This window comes from Lethenteron reissneri, chromosome 5 (assembly GCF_015708825.2).
Source record: "Lethenteron reissneri isolate LAM-NWPU_2019-01 chromosome 5, ASM1570882v1, whole genome shotgun sequence".
NCBI lineage: Eukaryota > Metazoa > Chordata > Hyperoartia > Petromyzontiformes > Petromyzontidae > Lethenteron > Lethenteron reissneri.
In genome coordinates, this window is record NC_083783.1 from 1003773 (window position 1) to 1031146 (window position 27374).

Consider the following 27374-nt stretch of genomic DNA (forward strand, 5'->3'; position numbering starts at 1 on the left):
GGTAACAGGCAAGTTTCCTGCGCCCCACTCCACGTGCGGTCCATTCCTGCAGCAGGGACGGCTCGGCTCCAGCCGGCCGCCCTGGTAAACACTGCGAGCTGCCCCCTCCACTCGCACGCAGTGGGCACGTGGAAGATCCCGTGACGTCGTGGCAAACGAGCAAGACAGCGAGTGCCGGCGTCACGGCCCCAAACATTTAGAGAACTCACAAGGCAAGTTACTCGACTGGGATCGTACAACACAGCCCCCTCCTGCTGCGAAAAAAAAAAACCTGGCAGGACCCTCCTGCAAAAACAAAGAGTCTTGAGACTCGGCGAGGCTTGCGTGGCAACAACGCAAGTCAGGAATCCGCCTTCCCGCGGGAGCCGCCAGCGCCACGTTCGGTTTTTGCGACTCACAAACAGCAGCGCAGAGTGACGGGCGGGGCGGCGCGGTGCGTTGTCAATTACCGCGCGATTACCGCTCCGTCCTCACTCCCGCGCACTCTACTCAGAATGTCAAATGAGTCATCCGCTCCTCACTCGGCAGACGGAATTATGCGGGCTCTCGCCTAATATCACCCATCCACTTTAAGCGCTCGGGTCTCAACGCTTTCTCTCCACGTGCAGAGCACTGAGCTACCTTGAAGGCCCCGTCCCGCAGTGCCCCGTCTGCCGAGGGGGCGAGGCGGGGGTCTATGCGTGGGTGGCGCCGATGACCCTGGCTGACCCCCACCTCCACTCCCATTGTTCTCCTGCAGCGTGCATCAGCGGCACGACGCATTCCCCGAGCGCCGCCAACTCTCAGCCTCGCCCGGAGGCCGCTCGCCACCCACCCACCCAGCGCATCCATCATCCCACCAGCGCGCGCGGCCACCGCACGCTTCCGACCACATCCGCGAATCACACGTGCGGATCCAGTTTCATGACGAGCAGGCGATGCCATTCTGTTGCGCCTGGACGATACCAGCAGCGATGTCATTCAGGAGTTCGATGCCAACGTCGAGGCCCCGCTGCCGCTGCTGCTGCTGGCCACGACGAGAGGGATTCGGCCCAGAGTTCGTGTCGTGTCCCCGTTCCTCGTCCTCCGTTGAATGAGCGCAGATCAGTGGGTTGACTGTGCGGTCCGTAGTGTGGGTTGTGTGGCCACAATGGCACCAGTGGCTCGTCTTTAATGCATCTCTCTGTGTCTCTATGTATATCTGTCCCTCTATTAAGCTTACAGTCCATAGTTTTGGTTTGCACGGCCACAATTGCACTGTGGACTTTGTCTCGAGTATGACATTCATGGAGACGTGCGCCTCTGCCTGGTGGACAATTCTGGTGCGGTCGGTGCGGCTGAAACCCGGAGCCAGTGGATCTCGCAGCGGTGCGGGCCCAGCCTTGTGAGCGCCAGGAGGCGCCCGGGCCACCTGTGCGAAGATTCAGCGCAGCGCGAGCCCCTCCCCCCACCTCCCGTGGGATTGTTTTGTAAACACCGCGCGCAGCCACTGAACGTCCCAGGTCTCGGACCCCGTGGAATTCCCGCGGGGCCGAGGAACCCCACCAAGGCGAGAATCCATCTCGCAATTTGTGCTCTACAATGACGGCTCCCGGTCCACGATGTGGTAATTCCTCCTGGGGGGCCGCCAGACATCGCCAGAAACCCGGGAAGATTCAACGGTCGACGTGGATATTCAACCCCCGATAGCATTCCAACCTCCCCCTCCCCGTCTGCGGGGATGAACACGACCCCGCGTCTCGGCTCACGCCGAGCAGCAGCGTAGTGGGTAGCGCAAGTCGTAATCCGGGTGCCTCGCAACACCCGGGGCCTCGGTTCGATTCCCGACTGAGAGGTCGCTACGTTCTCTTCCCCTGTTCGGCACCAGTTTCCTCCAAGTGCTCTGGTGTCCTCCCATAGCGAAATTAAACAATGTCACTGGGATTGGTCAAACATCCCAAGGGTGACAAATGACCTGAAAATTACTCAAATGGGATTACAAAGACAAATAACCCCCCGTAGCCTGAACAGACTGTTTGGGCAAGTGCCGTCAGCGTGCACCTATGAAGGCCGGCAGAGCACACGAGAGGGTGGGTGACCAGCACCGCGCCAAGCCGCATTTGTCTTACACACCACACCACCTACTCATCGGTGTTGGCCGTGAGCGGGTTCGTAGCACAGCGCTAACCGCTACACTCCCCACTGCCTCAAAAGGGGCTAACGCGCACTCGCACACTCTGCAGAGCAGGGGAGAGCAAACACATTCCACACCCACACTGCCACGCACTCCACTCGGGAAGAAGCCCGAGTCAGGAATCGAACCCAGGCGCCTCTTGCTGCGAGGCGCGCTGGGTGCCACCGCTGCCTTCGTCACCTCCCCGGCCGCCCCAAGTAGTCGGTGTGAAGCGGTCCCCGTGGACACCGCGGACCCCACGGTCCCCGTAGTCCCCGTGGGCCCTATAGGCCCGGTGGTCCCCGTGGTCCCCACGGCCCCCGTGGTTCCTGTCGTCTCCGCGACCCCCGCGGCCACTCCGGCGCACGTCAAACTCGAGTCGGAAGTGGAAAATTTGACAGCGAATTAAAAAAAAAGTGAACACGCAGTGCGGTCAGTAGAGAAACCGAATCCCTTTATCACAAACACCACGACGCTAACACAAAGACGACGGAATTGCACCCCTACGGAACACGAAAGGCGCGTCACCCAATGGCACGGCCCACCCAGCACGCGAGCAGCGTAAACACGACCACGCCGGGGACGGTGCCAAGACGTCGCCCTCACCCCCTGGCGCCGAGACGGAGCGCATCGAAGACACCGAACCCTCCCCACGACCACGCCGCGGACACCGACACGCGGGCGGGCGGCCAACCACGCGGCCCAAAAAGCCGCACTCACAACCACGAAGGGGAAATCAAAGTGCCCGCCGCCCACGTGTTGACACGTTGAAGCCGTACGGATGCCATGAGAATGGAGGTGATACTCCGGCACTGACTCGTCCGTGCGTGTTTAGCCAAACGTGGTTTTGTTGTACCCCTCGGTGCCTTCGCGGTGTCTTGGAAATGAGAAGAGCAGAGATATATTTGAGAGTGAGCTGTGTTTGCAGTAGGAATGCTGTGTGTGTGATCCCAATTGAGTAATCTGCCAGTGATTTTTCAGCAATAGGGTTGTTTTGGCCAATACCGGTTACATTGCACGGTCTGTTTGTTTAACCATGGGATGAAACCAGAGAGACCGAAGAAAACCCACGGGGGAGAAAGTACACACACACACACACACGGAACGTACACACACAGAGGGGACACACACACGGAACGTACACACACAGAGGGGACACACACAACGGACACACACACACGCATAACGTACACACACGCAGAACATGCACACACAGAATGTACATACACACAACGTACACACACTACACACAACGCACACACACCACACACATCGTACACACACACAGATCGTAGACACACACACAGATGGAACACACACAGAACGTACACAGACACACAGAATGTGCACCCCAGGGCTTGTCGCTGCGAGGTGCGAGCGTCGCCAACCAAGTCACCCAGCAGGGCCACCGTCGGAACGTGAAAGGGGACCGGGAAACGTCAAGCCGCCGATTTTCTGGCCACCTTTAGCGATTAAAATACATTAACTCATAACCACGCACATCACCGTCGCTATTAAATGAAAACCGCCCCCTCTGCACGCATTGTAATTGTACCACTCTGCTAAACACGGCAATACATGACACGGACACGGCGAGTCGAGGAAGATTCTGGTCGAGTATGGAGAAAATTCTATGTAATTATATTTAACTACACGTATCCCCAGGCTGCATGGCTCCACCCTGGCTCCATCATCCCTCGCCAAGCCTGGCTCCAGCCTCATCACTCAGCCCCACCACCCAGTCTGGCGCCAGCCTCATCACCCAGCCTGGCTCCAGCCCCATCACCCAACCTGGTGGCAGCCCCACCACCCAGCCTGGCTCCAGCCCCACCACCCAGCCTGGCGCCAGCCTCATCACCCAGCCTGGCTCCAGCCCCACCACCCAGCCTGGCTCCAGCCCCACCACCCAGCCTGGCTCCAGCCCCACCACCCAGCCTGGCTCCAGCCCCACCACCCAGCCTGGCTCCAGCCCCATCACCCAGTCTGGCTCCAGCCCCACCACCCAGCCTGGCTCCAGCTCGATCACTCAGCCTGGCTTCAGCCCCACCACCCAGCCTGGCTCCAGCCCCACCACCCAGCCTGGCTCCAGCCCCATCACCCAGCCTAGCTCCAGCCCCACCACCCAGCTTGGCTCCAGCCCCACCACCCAGCCTGGCTCCAGCCCCACCACCCAGCCTGGCTCCAGCCCCACCACCCAGCCTGTCTCCAGCCCCACCACCCAGCCTGGCTGCAGCCCCACCACCCAGCCTGGCTTCAGCCCCACCATCCAGCCTGGCTCCAGCTCGATCACCCAGCCTGGCTCCAGCCCCACCACCCAGCCTGGCTCCAGCCCCACCACCCAGCCTGGCTCCAGCCCCATCACCCAGTCTGGCTCCAGCCCCACCACCCAGCCTGGCTCCAGCCCCACCACCCAGCCTGGCTCCAGCCCCATCACCCAGCCTGGCTCCAGCCCCACCACCCAGCCTGTCTCCAGCCCCATCACCCAGCCTGGCTCCAGCCCCACCACCCAGCCTGGCTCCAGCCCCATCACCCAGGATGGCTCCAGTCCCATCACCCAACCTGGCTCCAGCCTCATCACCCAGGATGGCTGCAGTCCCATCACCCAGCCTGGCTCCATCCCCATCACCCAGCTTGGCTCCAGCCCCATCACCCAGCCTGGCTCCAGCCCCATCACCCAGCCTGGCGCCAGCCTCATCACCCAGCCTGGCTCCAGCCCCATCACCCAGCTTGGCTCCAGCCTCATCACCCAGCCTGGCTCCAGCCCCATCACCCAGCCTGGCGCCAGCCTCATCACCCAACCTGGCTCCATCCCCATCACCCAGCTTGGCTCCAGCCCCATCACCCAGCCTGGCTCCAGCCCCATCACCCAGCCTGGCGCCAGCCTCATCACCCAGCCTGGCTCCAGCCCCATCACCCAGCCTGGCGCCAGCCTCATCACCCAGCCTGGCTCCAGCCCCATCACCCAGCCTGGCACCAGCCTCACCACCCAGCCTGGCTCCAGCCTCACCACCCAGCCTGGCTCCAGCCCCATCACCCAGCCTGGCTCCAGCCCCACCACCCAGCCTGGCCCCAGCCCCATCACCCAGCCTGGCTCCAGCCTCATCACCCAGCCACCCACACGAGGATTCCCACCTTTCCCCCACTCACCATGCCAGGCGTATTTCTTCGTTGGCCAAGGTATATGAAACAGCACAGACCATTGCTGCATGAGTAAAGTTGAACACCACTCCGTTATCAGATATCATTCCAAATAAATTTCTGCCACACCGCATCTGTGGTCTGGGAAGTAGCATCTGTTTAGACAGTAACTTGGAATTATGGCTAAGACAAGAGAGGGGTTAGGCTATACATTGTAATTGTATGTACAGATTATTTACAAGAGATATAATTACACTCTAGCCTCAAAGCAAAGTGCCCAGTTCTCTCAGCCCCGGTGCCGTCTCATTTCGCGGGGATGAACAAGGGGGTGCCGTGCATGCGGGGGTGGGGGGGGGATGCTCGCGTTGCCAACCAGCTCTGAGCACGAGATGACACCATCACCGCCGCCACTCAGCTCCAATTAGTAGGGTTGGCCAAGTACGGTGTGAAAGAAGTTCAACATACATATATACAACACCACCACCACGACATCGTGCTACCAATGTTTCGCCCCCCACCTACCACCAGGCTGAATTGCACACGACGAGCATATCTGTGGTATTGCCGAGGGGGGCGGAGAGAGCGACGCATGCAACAAAACCACCGACAAACGTACACAGATGGCACACACAGCAGAAATCCGTGCATTGCTACTGTGATTACTACAGCGGTAATGAGACGCGTCCGCCAGGCCACTGCTGGTTAACACCGCGGGGCGGCGCCAAACGTGAAATACCACGCGCCGTTCATGGTCACTCTCGGTGGACATCGAAGAATTCTCCGGACGTGGCGGCCGTCGTTGTGTGTGGCCGCGCATCACGGTTCAAATTTGACATCCAATTGCTCCGCGAATCACTTGGCTCGGGATTCCGGAGTAACAAGATCATCAAACCTTCAACCCCGACCGCAAAACCATGGGCGGCTGCGTTGGCGAAACGCAGCGCTGGTGCCTCGTCCGCTTGACGGCCGCCCCGTGCAATGAGAACGACGGCGCCCCACACCAAACGTGCCGACCTAAAATGAAGTGGACAGCTACAGCAACGTGCAAGCGCGAGATAAAAGCTGATCACCCTATGCCCCACAGCAATGGTCGCCGCATGGTTCATTCTGAAGCAAATTTACTTTTGCATTTGGCCATATCATGATCTGGCCAAATTTGTGTTTGTCAAGAACCCTCCACCACCCGACGCAAAATTAAATTGTCAAGTAGCGTACGACCGTTTAACGGTGCGCCTATTATCATTACACGCACCGGTGAGCTGAAGAGGAACCCAGTAAGTCGCACACACACGGTACATACACACACGATACACACACACACATGGTACACACACGGTACACACACGACACACATACACACGGTACACACACACACACGGTACACCCACACGGTACACACACACACGGTACACAAACGGGACACACACACACACGATACAGTGTATTCACACACACACACTTGGTGTATGCACACACACACACGGTGTATTCTCTAACCCACAAACGTGTTGTACGAAAGTTAAGTTAACAATGAAAAAGGGAAAAAAATGAATGGGCCGCGATCGCCGTCTAGGTGTACGCTATGAAACGTTTTCAGTCTAACAAACCGTGTTCTGATGTCACGTCCCTGGCTATGTTATTGCTGCTTACGGTTCTCAACTTGGGCAACCGCGTCGGACGACGCGCCGCCTTGCGATCGCACGGTGGCCCGGCGGGGGAGGGGGGGGTCGGGGGAACTTGCGTTGGGAATGCCCAGAGGGAAAAGTTCCGAGGCACGAGCACGGCACCACCATCGTCTCGGGCCAGCACGTGCTTGCGCCCCCAAACCCGCTCTCCCTCTGCTTCCGCCCCCACGCTTCGCGGGCCCGAGGACTAGCCCCGGCTCCGCGCTCGGCCGATTCTCATCCCCCCCGAGTCGCTGGGCAGGCAGTTGGGCGAGCCGCTGCCCACGGCCAGGAGGAGAGGGCCTCGTGCGGTGGTGGCGGTGGTGGCGGAGGGGCGGAGGGAGGGTGGCGGGGTGGTTAGTCCGAGTCGGAGCCGTCGTGGTACGAGGTCCGCATGGACCTGCCGTTCTGCAGAGGCAGCTCCTCGTGGTCCGTGCTGTGCGATAAAGGCAAAGACAAAGTTCCCCCGTGTAGATTTTAAGAAACTGTTGGGGAAAGTGTTGTTCGTGAACAACCTGTGCGCACGCGGATACACAGACACACACGTTATGTGTGTAGGTGCTGTTACCATTGCACATACCCGAGACACTCACATGAAATAAACATGTCATTACCATAGACGCACATGTGACTACCGTGCACACACATACATGTTACATGTCACGAAAGGGAAAGATCCCCCGTGTAGCCTTAACAGACTGTAGGTGCAAGTACTGTTAGGGAACACCTATGAAAGCCGGCACGGCACACGAGAGGGTGAGTGGCCAGCACCATGCCCGGCCGCCTTTGTCTCCCCAGCGACAATGATTTTACAGAGTGCACCAGGTATTCATATGTGTGTGATTTGACATAGGGGAGGCCCAGGATAGGTTCCGATAATCGTCACTGGTGTTGGCCGTGAGCGCGCGTGTGTGTGTCATGTCACAACATGAGAGGCTTCGAGTCTCCGCTCAGGGTGAAGGCTCGGCGCGCCGGGCGGCTGCGTCTCTCTCACCCGTAGATGACGTCGTCGTCCGAGTCGTTGAGCATGGAGAATGTGGGGTTGTCCTTGAGCTGGGACTCTGCGGCACAGAGACATGCACATGTCGCACCCCCCTCGGGTAAGCACCGGGCAGGGACTCGCTCGCTCGCCCGCCTGCCCGCCCACTCCCCAGCCCTGCGCGCGCGGCCACCGTGCATGGTTCGAATCTGGCAGGCCGCCCTGGTTAATGCTGCGGTATGTATGAACCGCCATTACACTACGCGTGCTTTCTGTTTCGCTCGCAGTGGATGTTAAAGATTCCCCCCCCCCCACCACCCCTGACGAATGGGCGGCCGTCGGTGTGCCCGGCGTCACGCGGTCTAAATTCGCGATTTCAAAATTTACACCACAAAACGAGGCAATCGACATCGCATGCAATGGCAACGTCGCCTCCCGCCCCCGCTCCCCCCTCCCCCGCCGTGAAACCACCACGCGTTGCGTCTGTGAAACACCGTGCCACGAGAACCATGCGAGCTAAATTATCAATATTATCGTTATCGTTCTGCCGCAACATTTTACGCTCGCTCGTTGGAGCAAACGTCCGTAAAAGTCAAGTAAGCAAAGTCGGGAGCGAGTTCCGGCTCAAAACGAGCATCGAGGCACCGACGTAGCGGCGGCGATGGCACCAGCGTGCGGTGTTTACCATAGACCGCGTTCTTGGAGGGCGAGTAGACGAACGCCAGCGTGTAGAGGTAGAAGTTGAGAAGCCCGTAGAAGGAGAGGAACTCGGCCGGTGAGGCAGGGAGTCAGGGAGCAATCGCACGCGGTGCCGCGACCTTGCCGAGCACCGAGTCATAAATCAAAGCGCCGTGACGTCGCGCAGTTTACGAGAGCCATCAATTACACGACACAAGCGGCGCCCCCTTCCGGGATAAACTTCCCCTGCACCTTTCATACCGCAGCGGTTCACACGCGGACGCTGCTCACGGTGAGATTTTCACCGCAACAAACGCCGGTGGGCCCCCGCGTTGCTTGGTTGGGATTGCGCACGGCAGACTAACGCTCGTTCGCGGGCTGCCGAGTCACCGCGTGCCGCGCAGTGGTCAGCTGCCACTGGGGGTGCCCCCCCCCCCCCCCCCCCCCCCCGCGTTGAGACGCGAGGATTCGCGAGTAGCTCATCGCGTGCAAAGCGCTCCGCAACACGTATAGAGGGCGGCGTCGCCCAACGCACCTCGCCGCTGTCGTTGTTAAGGCAGGGGCGGGCCAGCTAGGTGGCACTGGCGAGGGCTCACGTCCCCACCAGAGGACAGAGGAGGCTCCCCGGTGCCAGGGGACCGTCACGGAACGAGCGCTTCACTCAGCGTCCGCGTGGGCCCCCGACCACATGACGCTCCGCGGTCGTGAAGTGAAGAGGTCGGAGCGCGGCCTTGCCGTTGCCACCTCGCGGCGATGCCGACGGAAAGCACTCACCTCTCAAAGGGTATTTGGTCTACTCTTCAACGGCGGCCGGGCGTGTTGAAAAAAGTGGGCGTACCCACGCTTTACATCAACACAATGCGACCCGTCAATGGACTCGCTGCGACGAACCCACGTTCGCCGCCGCTACTGCGCATACAGCAGCGGTGAACGTGGGGGATCGGAGAAACCTGCACCATCGTGCGGGGAAGACGAACCGGCAACCTCCGCACTGTGCGAAAAAAACGTTAACTGGGTTGTATAACCGGTTATTTTAAAGTGCCCGAGTTCCCTTTGCTGCTGCGCGGAGCGGTGGCTCAGCTGAGCTGCTGACTGCTGCCCCACCACAGAGGCAGCTTCAGGCCCGCCAGGCCGAAGGATATAGTTCTGGTAGTGGGTGGACAGCTGGGAGATGAAGTTGTCCTGCAGAACTTGAGATCCGAACCTCAGGAACAAGATGGTGATGCTGCGAGACACGAACCGAGGTGAAAAAAGTATAACCCGTAAAAACGAAGTTTTTCACTCTAAATCCTTTATATGCGTGGCGGTTCGAGTCCTCTCATCCTCTGACTTGAGATGGCTGCCACCTATGGGTCAGATGATTGTCTGCCAGTATTAAGCAATTGGTAATTAAATATTTAATTTGCTTTCCCTAAACAGTGTAAAATTTTGGAAAAAATTTTTCACGAACATTAATTGTCTCGCACAACGAGTCTGTGTGCAAAATGTCAGCTCGATTGGATCACGGGAAGTGGGTTTAAAAACGACCGAAAGGTTTGCACGGTCCAAAGCAAGCAAGCAAGCACGCAAGCAAGCGAACTTAATATAAAGGATTTTAAAAAGAGCTTCATAAGCTCATCCGATTCTTCCAGGAAAAAATATTCTGACACACTGCACGCACGCACGCACGCACGCCGCGGGGTCCGAGCGCCGAGCCGGCACCGCCCGGCTTTACCTGATCACGAGCACCACCAGCGTAAGCACCGTGAGGAACTTGAGCCGCAGGTCTAGGGGAGACACGTACCGACGCACGCATAAACACATTGCCACAGACATACGTGGACAAACACAAAGATCCCCCGTATAACTTGAACAGATTGTTGGGGCAAGTGGTGTTATCGAGTAGCGCCTACAAAAGCCGGCAAAGGACCGGTTCATATATTCGTCACTGGTGTTGACCGTGAGTGGGAATCCAACTTGTGTTGCTGGGTCTGTAGCACAGTGTGCTAACTGCTATACTCCCGCTCTCCACTCATCCATATATGCTTTTATACAACAGACGCCATTCACCACTAAGTGACAGTGACGTCACCATGGCGCCTGTGCCAGGCCAGGTGCACTTTTGAGACCACGTGAAGTGTCACTGACAGGAGGTCACGAGAAAGACTCAGGTGCCATGGGTTGACTGAGATGACTGGCAGATGATGCACCAGCTGTGCCCCGTACTGTGCCAATTTGCTGTATTTTAGCCACCCGATGCTCTGCCCGTTGTTGTGAGCATTGCAACTGCCTCCAACTGCCGAGTTGCGTATTTCACGAGCCTGCTCCGTAGATACCGATCTTGATACCGCTGGTACCAGTCTTCGGCAAGTCCACTCAGCTCTACATCCTCCTGTACCGCATCAGTCCATATATTTTCCAGCTTGTGTCATGCCCGTTTAGTCCCCGCTGTACGGCCAAAAATAAGCTGCTTGGGAATGCAATAGCTGGGCATGCGGGCTACATGACCCAGCCAACGCAGCCTTACCTGCCGGAGAAGTTAACTGGTGGAAATGTCCAGATTTGCTTAAACCCAAAATGGATCGTAGGCACGCCAGCCTGAATAATTCTAACCAGCACAGATGTTCCATCAGAGGGGTCTAGGTTTCGTAAACATAAACAAGTATAACCCGTAAAAACAAAGTTTTTCACTATAAATCCTTTATATGCGTGGCGGCTAGAGTCCTCTCGTCCTCTGGCTTGAGATGGCTGACACCTATGGGTCAGATGATTGTCTGCCAGTATTAAGCAATTGGTAATTAAATATTTAATTTGTTTTCCCTAAACAGTGTAAAATTTTGGAAAAAAATTTTCACGAACATTAATTGTCTCGCACAAAGAGTCTGTGTGCAAAATGTCAGCTCGATTGGATCACGGGAAGTGGGTTAAAAAACGACTGAAAGATGTGCACGGTCGTAAGCAAGCAAGCAAGCACGCAAGCACGCAAGCAAGCAAGCAAGCGAACTTAATATAAAGGATTTAAAAAAGGGAGGGCATGACTGTGGTTGCGAAGACCCGAAGCTTCGTGTTGGAGTGACAGACCATGTAGCTTTAACGCAGCATTACCAAGCCGATGAAAAGATAATGCCGCCCGACTGATTCGGAGTGAGACCTCTGCTGTCAAACCGGAGCTGGTTATAAGCACACTGCCCAGGTATGTAAAACTCTCCACTCTCTTCACAACTGCTTCATTACCAATGGGAGTATGTATGAATGCATGTTGAACTTCTTTCGCGCTGTACGTGGCCAACCGTGCTAATCGGAGGTGCAGGGGAAGGACAACAAACAAAAACCCAGGAAGGTTCTTAATTTTGGTGGCATGCTCCAGTTTCAGCAGCAGCACCTCCAACTCCTCCTCTGAGTGAGCAGCAATCACCAGATCATCAGCATACATAACATAATTGTTCAATAGGCAGCCATCCCTCAACCGCACCTGGGCATCGATCAGCCTCCCATTCTATCTGTACCAAATGGAAATTCCTCCGGTACAGCCATGGAAAGCTTCTTGAACTACGTGGTCAAAGATGATATGAAATATGGGAGCCAGAGGACATCCCTGTCGCACTGCAAGGTGTACAGGGAATGGCTCTGACTCCGGGCCATTTAGCTTCAACCGGGCCTGCCTACCATCATGAAGGCCTTTAATGATTGTGAGCAGAGAGCCAGGGAATGTGAAAGGTCTTGACCAGGTCAATAAAGCAGAGATGTAGGTCTTTTTGAAATTCTCTACACCTCTACTGTAACAAACGGACAGAGAATATGGCATCCGTGCAGACCGCCTTGGTCTGAAACCACATTGAGACTCTGCAAGCCTCTCCTCAGTGTGCCTGGTAAGGCGATGTTGAATAATCCTTGCCAGGACCTTTCCCGGCACACTAAGAAGAGATATCCTCCTGCAGCTATAACAATCTGTGCGGTCCCCCTTCTTAAAGAGGGGGACTACCATGACATCCTTCCAATCCTGCGGAACCTGTCCTGTGCTCCAGACAGTTGTGATGTCATGTAGGGCAGTCTGCACACAGACACCACCCCCTCCCTCAGAGATCAACTCTACCCAGCACTTTTTCTGGTCTCAGACTCCGGAATGCCCCTCACACTACCTCCACAGATGGCACCTCAGCCATAGAAGGGGTAGATATTTGAGGCAGGGCAACCCCAGCAGGATCATCCCCACCTTGTCCATGATATTGTTCTAGGCTGCAGCAATTCCCTTCACAAAAGACCTCAGAGAAATGCTCTGCAAACCTGCAGACCAGTTCCTGAGTGTTGGAGATCAGATGACCATTCTTTACCTTGAGGATGGTGATAGATGAGGTGCTGAAAGTTACTTTTTTATGGAATAAGTGATATGTGATCGTGGGCTACGGAGGCAGATTCCATCTGCTCAGCAACCCACGCCCATGCCGCTCATGCTTGTAGCGCCACGCGGCTCTCCCAACCTCCGAGGAAGGCTCCGGTTAACCTCATTCTTCGTTGGAACACCTCCTCTTTCAGCCAGTGTATCTGGGGAGGTCTGGACCACACACTCAATGCAGCAATTGCAGCTGCATGAGCCACAGTCCTGAACCTCACCCATTTCTCCTCAGCATCAGGATGTGGGGACGATGCCAACCCCAACTGCAAGCGATTTTTAAACTCCTGCTTGCAACTATCCTCAGCTAGCCGAGACCAGGTTGCCGTGGGTTTGAATGAGGTCTTCGATGGACGCCCACCATTGGAGTGGAAGAATGGTAGGCGCATCTTCCAAATGACAAGTGTCTGCGTCATTATCCACTCGAGCATTAAAGTAACCCAACAGGATGACTCGATCCCGAGGGGCCACTTTAGCTTGCACCTGGAACAGGAGGTTATACAAGGCGTCTGACTCATGTACACGCACGTACATACACACACACCCACATATTTACAAACAAACACACGCATGAGGCAAAAGTTTGGCCAGGACCGGCTGCCTTTGTCTCCCCAATGCTGATATTTAGCTACTGATAAGGGAGCGGGAGAGGAAGGGAATGGAGCGAGGGAGGGAGCAGAGCGGGGAAGGGAGCAAGGGAGGGAGCGAGGGAGAGTGAGAGGGAGGGAGCGAGGGAGGGAGCGAGCGAGGGAGAGAGCGAGGGAGGGAGGGTGTGAGGGAGGGACCGAGCGAGCAAGGCAGGGAGGGTGTGAGGGATTGAGTGAGCGAGGGAGGGATCGAGGGAGGGAGGGTGTGAGGGATTGAGTGAGCGAGCACGGGAGGGAGCGAACGAGGGAGCGAGTGAGCGAGGGAGTGAGTGCGGGAGAGAGCGAGGGAGGGAGGGTGTGAGGGAGCGAGCGAGGGAGGGAGGGAGCGAGCGAGCGAGGGCGAGTGACGCACCGAAGTAGGGCATGTTGCGCAGCTCGGTGCAGGCACGCACGATGAGGAAGACGAGGTAGAGGATGTACATGGCGCCCACAACAAAGAAGAAGATCTTCATACCCTGCAAGGCGGCAGCGCGAACCATCACAATCATGGCTCTCCAGGAGCAGCGTCCCCAGGCATCATTAGGTTCACATGAGGCTCGCTAAAGTGTCTCAACAACTGAAGCGGACGGCGTGGAGTGTTTTTACAGTCCGTACACCCGCCGGCAGTATCAATCAGGGCAGTCTGCTGGATTGGAATCACAAAGTGGCAACGGGCCTTCTACTATAAAACAACAGCAGACTAACGGCCGTGAAATCCTGCGGCGGCCTCCTGTACAACGACAATGGCCCTGCACCAGAAGAACGAGAGAGCCGATGGCCCCCGTTGCGAAGAATGCTGTTTGTTGAAAGAAGCGCTGTTCAGGATTATATTCTGAAATATGATTTGGAAATATGTAAATATATAAGAACGCGTAGTTCGCAGCCCTTTGTCAAACCGCTGCTGCATGAAGGCTTCCTCGCATTGTGTCGAGGGATGGTCACGCGGCGGAGGGGCGGGAGGGACGAGGGGGGGGGGTGGGGGGGGCGGGTGGGGGGGGTTGTTGACCGTACTTCACCATGTCACTGGAATGCGGCGCATTCGGTACGATACCTCGAAGTTCCCCGTGTCGACGCGGTACTGGAATGTCGGGTCCTGCAGCTCGTTCATTCTGCAAGAGAGGAGCAGGCACGGCGATGTCACGTGGCGTGCAGCGGGAGGTGGAGGAGGGGTGGGGGGGTGCCACGTGACTCCGCCAAGTCGGTTATACTGCCTGTCGCTCGTGCCGGGCCGGCTGGCGGCACTCGCGACAGGCGTCGTCGCTCTGCCAGGGGCTGTGCTGGCGTCCGGACGTTCCCGGGAAGCCGCTGTTCCGGCACGGATCCGGTTCGGTGGCGCGACGCCGCTCATTTCAGCGGTTCGTGGATTCATCTGGCAAGCCGCTACCAGTTAGTGACGCAGCGTCAGCCACAAAATTCTAGCCGCCCTCTGTTTCACAGCTGCCATTAAGGAGGCCACGTGTGCTGGCGTCACGGTCCCAATTTTGCCAAATTAGAAACATTACATCTCAAAGCGCTCCGATTGGGATTACGGGCACACAGAAACAACATCGACCCTCACTGGCAGAAAACTAAATCTCGTCTGCAGGCCAGATGCCACCGGGGGTGACCATTCAATTGGCCAAAATGTGCTGCGAGGAGCTAATCGCATGCAACGCCCTCCACGACGCAGCTCAGCGATGAGTGCGATGCTGGGAGCAGCGCCCGCTATTAGAGGCTGGGGCACTGGCAGGAAGCGGTGGGGGGGTGCTGTAGCTGGCGCTGCTTACGTCTGCCAGATTCCAAGAGTGACGGCCGCGACCCAGAGCAGCCCCACGATGAGTAGCTTAGGCAGGTAAAACGTGAAGAACCTGCGATTGGACTGAGAGCACACACAACAACAGCTCTAAACACACAGTGCGGGTCGGTGCGGTACCTGCGTGTGGGTCGGTGCGGGCCGGTGCGGTACCTGCGTGCGGGTCGGTGCGGGTCGGTGCGGTACCTGCGTGCGGATGCCGTGGTAGACGCAGAGCCAAAACAGCAGCAGGGCGCTGAGGAAGGAGGCCTGGAAGATGGCGTCCAGCAGGCCCGGCACCCACGAGTTGACGAGGAATGACAGCGGGAAGATGGGGTCTGCTCGCACGCCCACACACGCCGCAGACCCGTCATCCCCAACACCGTCACTGAGCGGCAGGGTGGCAGCGCAGAAGTCACGCTCACAACCCACAGCGAGAAGCGCCCGGGTTCGATTCCCGACTTTTCTGCGTAGAGCTTGTATGTTCCGCATGGGCTTCTTCCGGGTTCTCCGGCTTCCTAACCGTGGCTAAATGAATAAATACGCAATTCGTATTGGACAAAACATCCCAATGCTCAGAGATTCCCTGCAAATTGCTCGATTGGGATGCCACACAGCAGCATCTTTAAAAACAGCAGCGTACGCAGTCTCGAGACTCGGTGAGGCTCTCGTGAGTGTGAACGAGCGATCCAGGTGCCCTCCCACGAGCCAGAGACTTGCCGTCGCACCGGCGTAGCCGCGGCCGTAAAAAACCAAGGCCGGCATCGGCGGCAACGGTCGGAGAAATCCCCTCCCTGCGACGTTCCGCGCTCCGCATTTTAGGGATTTATGGCCGGGTGCCATACGCAGACGTTTAACGCAAAAACTGGGGGGGGGGGGGGGAGCGGTTAACGAGTGGAGGGGCGGCGGCTCCCCACCGTTGTAGAGCAGCAGCAGGGGAAGCAGAATGGCCATCCACTTCTGCTCGATGGCCCAGTCCCGCATGGAGAACTTGCGCAGGGAGTGAGCGAAGAGGCACTGCGCAGCGACACGGGGCGGTACGCATGTTTCGGCACGTGCGCCGCAGCACGCATGCACAGCAGCAGCACACGCATAGCAACACACACGCACAGCAACAGCACACGCAAAGCAGTACACACACAGCAGCACATACAGGCACAGCAGCAGAAACACGCACAGCACATGCACCAGCACACATGGACACAGCAGCTCATACAGAAGCACACGCCAACACTAAGCAACCACTGCCATTTAAACGCAATCAGAGATATTACCCCGACCGGACCACCGCTAATGCCGTCTCGTCGAGTCCCAGCTGTTTCACGAGCCAAGCGATTACAATAATCCCCGTGGGCGGCCGCCCCCCACCCACGCCCTCCACCCACGCCCTCCACCCACGCCCCCCACCCACGCCCCCCACCCACGCCCTCCACCCATGCCCCCCACCACCACCACGTCGCCACCGCCCCGCGGGCTGGCACTGACCGTAACGAGGAAGGTGAGCAGCAGGAAGACGAAACGGAACCAGATCTCCACCTGCGTGAAGGCCGCGTTGTACACCTTGAACTGTGGGCAGAGGAGGGCAGGCGCCGTCGCAAGCGGTGTGAGCCACGTCGCCGTAAGACAATAATATCTATTTAAGTATTATTATTTGAACAAGGCCCACTGAGCTATAAAGCTCTTTTGCAGAAGTGGCTTATCGTGTGAAAATGTACAGCAGCCAAATACTGTAAACCCGAGACGTTGATTCTAAATGTGGAACAAAAAACCGGAGGACCCTGAGAAAAAGCCAAAACACCATGGGGAAGAGAGAGACATGCAAACTCCAAATATACAGGCGTCGGGGTCGGGATCGAACCCACGACCTCATGCATACCAGGCAAGGAAGTTAACATCTTGCCACTGCGATGCTCGATTGTTATTGTTGGTGCGCTGGTTCACCCAAAAAAGCCTCACCGAGTCTCAAGACTCTTTTTCAGGAGGGTCCTGCCAAATGTTGTTGCTGTGTGATCCCAATGGTGTAATTTGCAGGTCATATTTCAGCATTGGGAATGTTTTGCCCCAATAACGATTACATTGTATGTTTTTTTAAGCTATGGGAGCAAACCGGAGAACCCAGAGGAAACACACGCAGAACAGGGGGAGAGAGAGAACACACAGAGAGACTCCACACACGCAGGAAGGTGCCCAAGTCGGGAATCGAACCCGGTCGCTTCTCACTGTGCGGCGCGAGCATCACCACTGCGCTGCCACCCTGCTGCCCACATTTGTAAAGGCGTCCACATTAATTCCCTTAATCCGCAACGCAAACAGTGACGCGCGCCTCTCACACGCACACACACACGCGCGCGCGGGAAGCCCCACCGCTCCCGAGCGGAGTCAGTGGCGTGGAACGCTGCACAAGCCGGGGGCTTAGCGTCGGTCGCCAGAAAACAAATTGTGAAGATCATCGCCATCTTCTTTGTATTCATATCGCGCCGCTCGCTTAAACGCCACGGCAACTCAAAGCGCCTTAACATCTTGTCACGAACGTTCGAAGGGCGCCCCCAAGTGGCAGCTGTCCCCGTGGGGTCCAAGGCGACTCGGCGACGGCCGTCACTCGGGCATCGGTCTGCCAGTTGGGGGCGACGATCGCTGCTGCGCACGATCCCAGTTGTGTCGTTTGTGGTGTCATTTTTGGAATATCAGTAAATTTGCACCGTGGATCCGGCACAGTAAACACTGACAGCCTCATCGTTTTGAATGAAGGCACGAGATCTTTAATGTCCACCGTGAAACAGACGGCGCGTAGTGTGGATGCGGTTAATAAGCACACCGCAGGATTAACTAAGGCAGCTTTCCAGATATTTGAACTGCAAACTTCTGCAACAGAACCGCTGGGCTGCGGCACCGCCCTACTCTTATGTACATGTTTATTTATGCCAGGCCAGGTGTGCTTTGAGCCCAAGTGAAGTGTCGAAGGCGAGCTGACAGGAGGTCATGGGACAGACCCAGGAGCCATGGGTTGATTGAGATGGCTGGTAGATGCAAGAGCTGTGCACCCCACTGTGCCAACTTGCTGCCTTTTAGCCAACCGACGCTCCGCTCGTTGCGAGCGTCGCTCCTCTGCCCTCCATTGTTGCTGGAGGGCGATTGCCTCGAACTGCCCAGTAGCATCCCTCACGAGCCTCCTCCATCGAGGCCGATCTTGACACCGCTGGTACAAGGCTTCGGCAAGTCCATTCAGCTCCACATCCTCCCGTACAGCATCAGTCCATCTCTTTTCCAGCCCAAGGCATGCCTGTTTAGCCCCCTCTATCCGGCCAAACATACACGCTAGGTCCCACGACCTCATGGCACTGGCTGTGGTCGGTCGTACCGACCACGGGGCCCGTCGTTTCCACCACAGGGCCCGTCGTACCGTGAAGTTGACCTCTTGCATGACGTGCACCATCTGCTCCAGGCCCTGGAACTGCACTCGCACCAGGTACTTGGTGTAGTCCAGGAAGCCCAGGTGCAGCACGATGATCTCGTTGCATTTCTGCTGCGGCCACGCGAATACAATACGCATAACATAGATACAACACACACTCTATTAACCGCTCCCCTGAACAGACTTTTGGGAGATCTCATTCTTCGCCTACGTGCTAATAATAGGATGTATATTTTTTTATTTATTGGGATGTTTCACCTGGAGAATCCCTCGGGACAAAGCGTCCTGCGTGCAGTTGGCGTCGAGTGACGCGCACACACACGCACGTGAAGAAACAAATACGCGACAACAACGCATGCACCCAAGACGTGCAACTTATGCGATGCGCACTCACGCAGTGAACGTCGCACCCAGACCAGCGCACAAACAACTCAGTCACAAATCATCGTCGTTCTCCGGGCAGCAGCAGCCTCGCGCTGCCGGGCTCGTCCTGCTCTCCGCGCGTGACTAAAGAGATGGTCGCGCCGGACCAGTCACCATTTCCGTAGAGACGCGCGTGGCGTTACGGGCACGGCCTCCGGAGGCCGCGTCAGGCTGCGTCAGGCCACGTTAGGCCGCGCGGTGTAACACGGCCTCCGCCGTGGTCTGCCTGGCGAAGCTCCGCGTGGTGCAGTTGGTGAGTTGGGGGGGGGGGGACCGCTTTACCTGGGAGCAGCGCAAGCAGCGGCTGCGGTTGTAGGAGATGGTGTTCACCATGACCATGCTGGCGTCACGCTCCCGGCCCGTGATGGCCACCGAGAGGTTGAAGTTCTGCTCAAAGGCGCCTGGGGTGGGGCGAGGAGAGACGGCGACGAGGCGAGAGGGACGGAAGACGGGCGCAAAAACGCACGCACCATGCCGTGAGCAACCGACCCACAAGGGCCGCTCACACTCTCGCTCCTCTCAACACTCACAGACCCCAATCGCAGACCACAATCGCAGACCACAATCGCAGAGATCAAGTGCTATTAGCGCTGTCATCCCGATAGCGCAAGGCGTGGACGTGGCACGACGTTGCTAGGTTCTAGCAGTAGTTTCACAGTCAGGCGCGATTTTGCCATGTGTAGCCGTGTGTAATTCCCACTGACCAATCAAAGGTGTAATTTTCCGTATTCGGCAAAACGCGGACCGTGACGCCGGCGGCACAGCAATGGCTTACTGCTTCGCATCCAATAGCAACGCGGGATCCCTTTTAATGTCCACCGTGAAGCAGACGGCGCTCGGTCCCCACACGGGAAACCATACTGCTGCAGTAATAACCATGGCGGGCGGCCTGGCGGATTTCAAACGGCTATCCTCGACCAACGAGCGGCGAACGAGCCGCGGGCTGGGCCGCGTCGCCCAAACAGTGAACGGAACCAAGCGCGCCAATGAAAGCGCCTTTTCCTGAACAGGAGTTTTGAGCCTCAGCGAGGACTGCCTGGGCAAGTAAATTGGCATTTGGCGCCGAATCCAAACGGCAGGACAGCCGTTGCCGCCTGTGCTACCGCGGATCCGCGGGACGCCGTGGGCCGTACCGTTGCTGCGCTCCGCCAGTTCGATATCGCACATGAGCCACAGCTGCTGGTTGAAGGTGGAAAGGGTCGGCGACGTCAGCTGGAAGGGACCCACCTGGACACGGGAGGGCAACGTTAAACCGCCGTCACACTGCCACCGTCACAGTCACATAACCACCACTGTCTCGCCGCCGCTACTACCATCACACCACCGCTTTCACATCACCGCTACCACCGTCACACCACTGCTATCACCGTCACACCACCGCCATCACCGTTACATCATCACCACTGTCACACCACTGCTACCACTGTCACACCACCACCGTCGTCATAAAACCACCATCAAGGTCATACCGCAAGCACACGTGGTGCAGCGCACGCCAAGTGGAGTCACCTTCAAGTCCGGGGGCTTCATGGAGAGATGCGTGGCCTGCTCCACGGTTGCGTTGATGACGCTCGGGCCTACAAAAAAACCAGTGATTGTACCACCACCACAATTGCCACCGAGTTCCCTACATCACGGCTTCCTGCTGGTCCGTGGTTCCTCCTGTGTTGACGGCACGTTGCAGGTTGCCATCATCATTGCTAAAAGCGTAGCGGCGTGCCGTCAAGGGTCAAAGCGCTTCCTCGGTGCGAAAACCTCACCATCGCCAGCTCAAATGCTGGGTTAAACTGACGCTTCGACCGCGCCCGTTCCATCGCTTTTATTTGGTGGCCACGCCGGGGAGGGGCGCTGTAATATAGCGATGAATTCGGACACCCGACGAAATCACCGATCAAAGATTTTGGCCAACTTGTATGGAAGAAAGTGGTCGTGGTGTTGATCGAAGGGGGTGTGTTTGCCCATGTATGGTCATTGTGGCTCATGAATCGAGAGTTCTTTTGTATTTATTTAGCTCAGTCAATCTGGCACCCAGCTCAAAGTTGATCGGGCAGCCATCTTGAAAATGTCGATTTATTGCAATTCATTGGCAATCGATTCATTGGCAAGCGATATTCGGATCGAATGATATGCTCCCTTTATACAGCAAGATCTGGGATTCCTGTCGCGGTGCCGTATCTTGGCTCCCCGGGACCTCCCCCTGCGACCTCCAGTCACATTCACATGGGGAGCGAGGGGGGGAGCGAGGGGGGGGCGAGGGGGGGGCGATGGGAGAGCAATGACAGAGTATGGGGGGGGCGCTACCTACCGGCCACACCGATGAGCAGCGTGAGCCCGAAGCAAGCGAAGAAGGTGGCGAACACCAGCACAAAGTGGCGCTTGGACATGGTGTAGAGGCGCATCTGCACCGACCTGCAGGCGGCAACAGAGACAAAGGGGAGCCCCCGTGTACCCTGAACGGACCGTTGGGGTAAGTGCTGTTAGCGAGCACCTACTACTGCCGACAAGGCACACGAGTGGGTGGGTGGTCAGCACCACCCCTGCCCATGAACTGCGTCTCGCTGGTGCTGATATTTACAGACCGCACCAGGTACTGATTTGAGGCCGAGTTAACCTAGACGAGGCCCAGGACCAGTTCACATATGTTACCATTGGCCGTGAGCAGGAATCAAACTCGGATCATTGGGTTTGTGGAGAAGTGTGCTCACCACCACGTAACACCGCTCCCCGTAGACACACGCACAATGGTGCGCACGCACAGACACAAGCGCACACCAGGGGACAACCACTGCACACAGCGACCATCGTTCTCCTACTGCCAGACAAACGGCCACTTGCAGGCCAGGTGCCGAGTCGCGATATGCCGCACAGGGACAGGTGCTACAGGGGGTGCCCCTTTCAAGCGTTTAAGACGAGACTCCAGTCGGTCATCGCAAGCGAGCCGCCGACAGTGGAGGCCGCTGCGTAGAGGCCACGAGCGACCACTCATCCACGCGTCTCGCGCTGCCCGCGCCGCAGCAGCAACCGCAGTGGCAGCAGCGGCGGCAGCAGCCGTCGTGGCGTCGTCCCCATGCTGCCGCTCGCTACGGGTACTCGGGGAGCTACGCGCCCGTGCGGTCGCAGGTCATCCCAACACCTTCACAGCTGCTCCCAATAGCAGACTTCACTGCGTGCGTATACAGAGCGTGATTCTCTCACTCACACTCGCTCACTCACTCACACTCGCTCGCTCACACTCTCGCACTTGCTTACTCAAATCCTCACATTCGCTCAATCGCTCACACGTGCTCACACTTGCTCACTCACACTCATTCAATCACTCACTCATATTCGTTCAATCCCTCACACACTCATTCACTCACTCATACTCGCGCACTCGCTCAGGAATGCGCACACCGCACCCTCCGGTGCTTTGCCACGCTCGAGCCTGGGGCGTCGAGGCGTGGCCCTGCGTGGGAGCCATGCGGGGACAGTGCCGGATTTTTACCGACATCAGCGCGTTCAGTTCGCGAGGCTCCTCGACACGGCCGCCCGCTCTCTCCAAGAGTCACGGTGGAGGCTCGGCGATCGACGGGTGCCGTCCCGAGTCGGGGACGTGCTGCCCATTCTGAGGTAAGCCAAGAAATCCGAACGTGGAACGCGCAGACCGAGCTTCCGGTGAAGCGAATGAGACGGACTCGTGGCCTCGGGCGCAGCGCACGGCCGCTTCCAGTGACTTTAAATTGCCAGCCACCACCGCTCCCCCCGGCTCACGAGGGCAGCTCCTCCTCCTTCTCCTCCTCCTTCTCCTCCTCCTCTGCCGCCGCTGCTGCCGCTTAAAGTTTGCATTTCGTAATTGGGGCTGTGAGCTTAAGGAAAATAATCCGTGCGAGACTGAAACTAAACAAATATTAATGAGCCACGTTGGCAGGCCAGAAATGGGTGGGCGAGTGGGTGGGTGAGTGAACGAGTGAGTGGGTGGGTGAGCGAGTGAGTGGGTGGGTGAGCGAGTGAGTGGGTGAGCAGATGAGAGGGTGGGTGGGCGAGTGATTGAGTGTTGAGGGAGGAAGTGGGAGTGATTGGGTGTAACTGTGGGCAGGTGAGTTAGAGTGGGTAAAAGTGCAATTTCGGTAAGTAGAAAAGATACTGTGTCACTGACCAGGTATTCTGATCTGTTAAATGACCGAGTTATTCCCCCAGGTGAGACTGTGATGGCCCCGTTATTAGACGGGAATGTGATGTGAGCGATTGCGTCGTAGTGTTGTTCTTGGCTGCCAGGAGGCTGCGACGCACGTCTGGTTTTGCCTGGTGCGTCTGCAGCTTCACTCAGGATGGATAAATCTTCATTACAACCAGTGACAGCCCAGTGACCCCCCCCCCCCCCAAAACACACACACGTCTTCTTGAAAAATACAAAGATCCCCCCTTCAGCCTTAACATAATGTTGGGGCTAGAGCTATTAGCAAGCGCCTATGAAGACCAGCATGGCCGATGGGTGGATTGGTGGCCAGAACCACGCCCGGTGGCCTGTCTACTGAGTGGCAATGTTTAAACACCGCGCCAGGTACTGGACTCATTTGAGGCTGGATCAACCTAGGGGAGGCCCAGGACCTGGAGTTGGCCGCGAGCGGGAATCGAACTGGAGTTGCCAGGTTGGTCACTACACTTCCGCTCCCCACCCCACTCGCTCTCCCCACTCACTCACCCCACTCAAACACTCGGGACAACAGAACGAGATTCCTGTGCGGGGTGCGGTACAGGTGGAGCCACGTGTTCACCCAAGACAAACACGACTCCCGCGACGACTCGGTGTGGCGAGGGCAGCACTGCGACACCACGCTGAGTGGACAGCGCTGCTTCAAGGGACCGCACACCCAGTTCACTTCACCACCGTGACACGATGTGACTCACAGGCACGCACGCACGACTGCTCCAACCCAGCACGACACACAGGACCCCACAACACACACCATCACCAACAACAACCGCCATTCGCCACTAAGTGGCGGTGACGTCACCACGACGCTTGTGCCAGACCATGTGCACCTTGAGGCCACGTGAAGTGTCGAACGCCCGCTGGCAGGAGGTCACGGGGCAGACCCAGGTGCCACAGGTCGACTGACTGAGATGACTGGCTGATGCACCACCTATGCCCCCTACTGTGCCAACTTGCTGTGCTTTAGCTACCCGGCGCTCCGCTCGTTGTTGTGAGCGTCGCTCCTCCGCCCTCCGTTGTTGTTGGAGGGCGACTGCCTCTAACTGCCCAGTAGCGTCCTTAACGAGCCTCCTCCACAGAGGCCGATATTGACACCGCTGGTACCACTCATCGGCAAGTCCACTCAGCTCCACGTCCTCCTGTACCACATCACTCCATCTCTTCTCTAGCCCGTGCCGCGCCCGTTTAGCCCCCTCGATCCGGCCGAACAAAAGCTGTTTGGGCATGAGGTGGCTGGGCATGCGGTGGCTGGGCATGCGGGCTACATGGCCCAGCCAACGCAGCCTTGCCTACCGGAGGAGCTCACCAATGGGACTTTGTCCAGATCTTTCGAGGATTTGTGAGCTCCTCACACAATCCAGGCTGGTTAAACCCAGGATTGATCGTAGGCAAGCCAGCCTAAATGTTTCTAACCGGCGAAGATGTTCCATTAGGGAGGTTCACGTTTCGCACACTACCACACACTCACATACTACATCACAATGCAAACACAGCATCACTCCCAAACACAGCATGACACCACCACATCCCAACACACGTCACCACCACCACATCCCAACACACACTACCCCACCCACCACCACCACCACACGGGACTCACAGTTCGTGCTCCATCGCGGCCACCGTGGAGCAGCTGACGGAGCGATGATCTCGGCCTGCTGTGCTTTAGCTTCAGTCGGGTGTCCGGTCGAGTGCAGTCCGTGCGCTAGAGAGTACACACGGTAGGGGCTGGGCTAGAGAGTACACACGGTAGGGGCTGAGCTAGAGAGTACACACGGTAGGGGCTGAGCTAGGGAGTACACACGGTAGGGGCTGAGCTAGAGAGTACACACGGTAGGGGCTGAGCTAGGGAGTACACACAGTAGGGGCTGAGCTAGAGAGTACACACGGTAGGGGCTGAGCTAGAGAGTACACACGGTAGGGGCTGAGCTAGAGAGTACACACGGTAGGGGCTGAGCTAGGGAGTACACACAGTAGGGGCTGAGCTAGAGAGTACACACGGTAGGGGCTGAGCTAGAGAGTACACACGGTAGGGGCTGAGCTAGAGAGTACACACGGTAGGGGCTGAGCTAGAGAGTACACACGGTCGGGGCTGAGCTAGAGAGTACACACGGTAGGGACTGAGCTAGAGAGTACACACGGTAGGGGCTGAGCTAGAGAGTACACACGGTAGGGGCTGAGCTAGAGAGTACACACGGTCGGGGCTGAGCTAGAGAGTGCACACGGTAGGGGCTGGGCTAGAGAGTACACACGGTAGAGAGTACTCACTGTGGAGAGTACAGTCGAGAGTACAGTAGAGAGTACTCACTGTGGAGAGTACAGTAGAGAGTACTCACTGTGGAGAGTACAGTAGAGAGTACAGTAGAGAGTACAGTAGAGAGTACTCACTGTGAAGAGTTCCGCTACCGACTCTGTAGATCTGCTCGTCCACAAGGCCACGTCACCCGCGCCGCTTCCGGGTGACGTCACTGGGCATCAGCGGAGCCGCGTTCGGTAACTCCACCCCCAGGGCGTGTCTACATAGAGAGCGCGTTCGGTAACTCCACTCAGAATGAGTGGTTTTTAAATCCTTTATATCAGGGGTCCTCAAACTTTTTAAACAGGGGGCCAGTTCACTGTCCCTCAGACCGTTGGAGGGCCGGACTATAGTTAAAAAAAAACTATGAACAAATTCCGATGCACACTGCATATATCTTATTTTGAAGTGAAGAAACAAAACGGGAATAAATACAATATTTAAAATGAAGAACAAGTAAAGTTAAATCAACAAACTTGCCAGTATTTCAATGGGAACTATAGGCCTGCTTTTGGCTAATGAGATGGTCAATGTCCGGTTCCATATTTGTCACTGCTAGTCGTAACAAGTGATGCAAGTGTGCATCCATTAGTCTAGATCTGGTTGGAGATTTCAAATGTTTCATTCTGGAAAAAGTCTGTTCACAGACATAAGTGCTGCCAAAGATGGTTGCCATTTTGAGTGCATGGTTCCTGAGATGAGAATATGTCTCAGAGGGGAGAGATGCATAGAAATTATGAAGGCTGCTTGACTTGAATGCGTCTTTCAGAGAGTCACAATTCTGCAGTTCAGCCAGTTCCATTTGGTAAATTGTATCCACATTTTCAATGTCAATAGAAAATGGGTTACGGAAAAGCTGTATGTCCTGTTCATGGAGATGAAGCTCTTTAAATACAAATTGGAACTCCTTTTGTAATTTTTCCAGTGAATCCACACGTTTTGTTTGGGAATGCAACCAATGGTTTTTCCGCTAACAGATTTTGAGTTGTGGGGAGATGGCAGACGTTTTCCTCCTTCACTTGTTTGATGAGGAGGCCTAATATTACTTCAAATGCTTTGACATGTGATTGCATATCACAGATGAGCTTCCCCTTTCCTTGAAGTTGCACATTGAAACTGTTGAGTAGCTCTGTTACATCTGTCAGAAAGGCAAGGTGCCATTTCCATTCTGCATCATTGAGCTCTGGTACTTCTTTGTTTTTTTAAAGCAGAAAAGCTGTAATCTGTGGAAGTAAGTCATAGAAACGTTTCAAAACTCTCCCTCGACTCAGCCAACGGACTTCTGTGTGATACAGAACATCTTCATAGTCAACATTTAGCTCAGACAGAAATGCCTGAAATTGTCTGTGGTTTAGTGCATGAGCTCTAATGAAGTTAACACAAGATACCACAAATTTCATAACCGAGTCCCACTTCAGTGATTTACTACACAACGATTGTTGGTGGATGAGGCAGTGTATGGCTATTGGATGAGAATGGTTATGTTTGTCCATCTCTTGGTTAATGCGAGCAATTACTCCTTTCTTAGACCCCACCATGCTAGGAGCACCATCAGTTGTCACACTGGCTAGTTTAGCCCAGTTCAGCTCCAAACCATTCACAGTTTGGCAAACCTTTTCATAGATATCCTCTCTTCTTGGTTCTTTCGGTAAAGTCACGTAGAAGGGAAGTAATAAAATAATAAAAATAAAACAT

General features: G+C 56.4%; 1 protein-coding gene across 3 annotated transcripts; it reads right to left on the reverse strand.

Annotated features, from left to right (window-relative positions):
* Positions 1-4591: 4591 nt before the first annotated feature.
* Positions 4592-25900, reverse strand: TMEM181 (transmembrane protein 181). 3 transcript variants are annotated; one of them, XM_061565987.1, is made up of 18 exons: positions 25772-25900; positions 24984-25088; positions 21497-21600; positions 20701-20768; positions 20325-20418; positions 19474-19592; positions 18757-18879; positions 16842-16922; positions 16274-16373; positions 15564-15694; positions 15352-15443; positions 14637-14694; positions 13959-14061; positions 10305-10356; positions 9733-9815; positions 8598-8687; positions 7928-7994; positions 4592-7369 (listed from the first exon to the last, which is right to left on the reverse strand). In XM_061565987.1, the coding sequence occupies exons 2-18, from the start codon at positions 24995-24997 to the stop codon at positions 7291-7293; spliced, it is 1458 nt and encodes a 485-aa protein (XP_061421971.1). In that variant the 5' UTR covers positions 24998-25088; positions 25772-25900; the 3' UTR covers positions 4592-7290. The 3 variants fall into 3 exon arrangements, with proteins under 3 accessions (XP_061421971.1, XP_061421978.1, XP_061421989.1); XM_061565994.1 differs by having other exon boundaries at positions 24984-25116; positions 25772-25888; XM_061566005.1 differs by having other exon boundaries at positions 4593-7369; positions 18757-18876.
* Positions 25901-27374: the final 1474 nt, after the last annotated feature.

Excerpts from the sequence above, each read along its gene's own strand:
- TMEM181 (XM_061565987.1), bottom strand. Across the intron at positions 16,923-18,756 it reads TGCAAGAGGTCAACTTCACG|TTCAAGGTGTACAACGCGGC; the intron begins GTACGACGGGCC and ends CTCTGCCCACAG. Across the intron at positions 15,695-16,273 it reads CCTGCTGCTGCTCTACAACG|ACCCCATCTTCCCGCTGTCA; the intron begins GTGGGGAGCCGC and ends GCGTGCGAGCAG.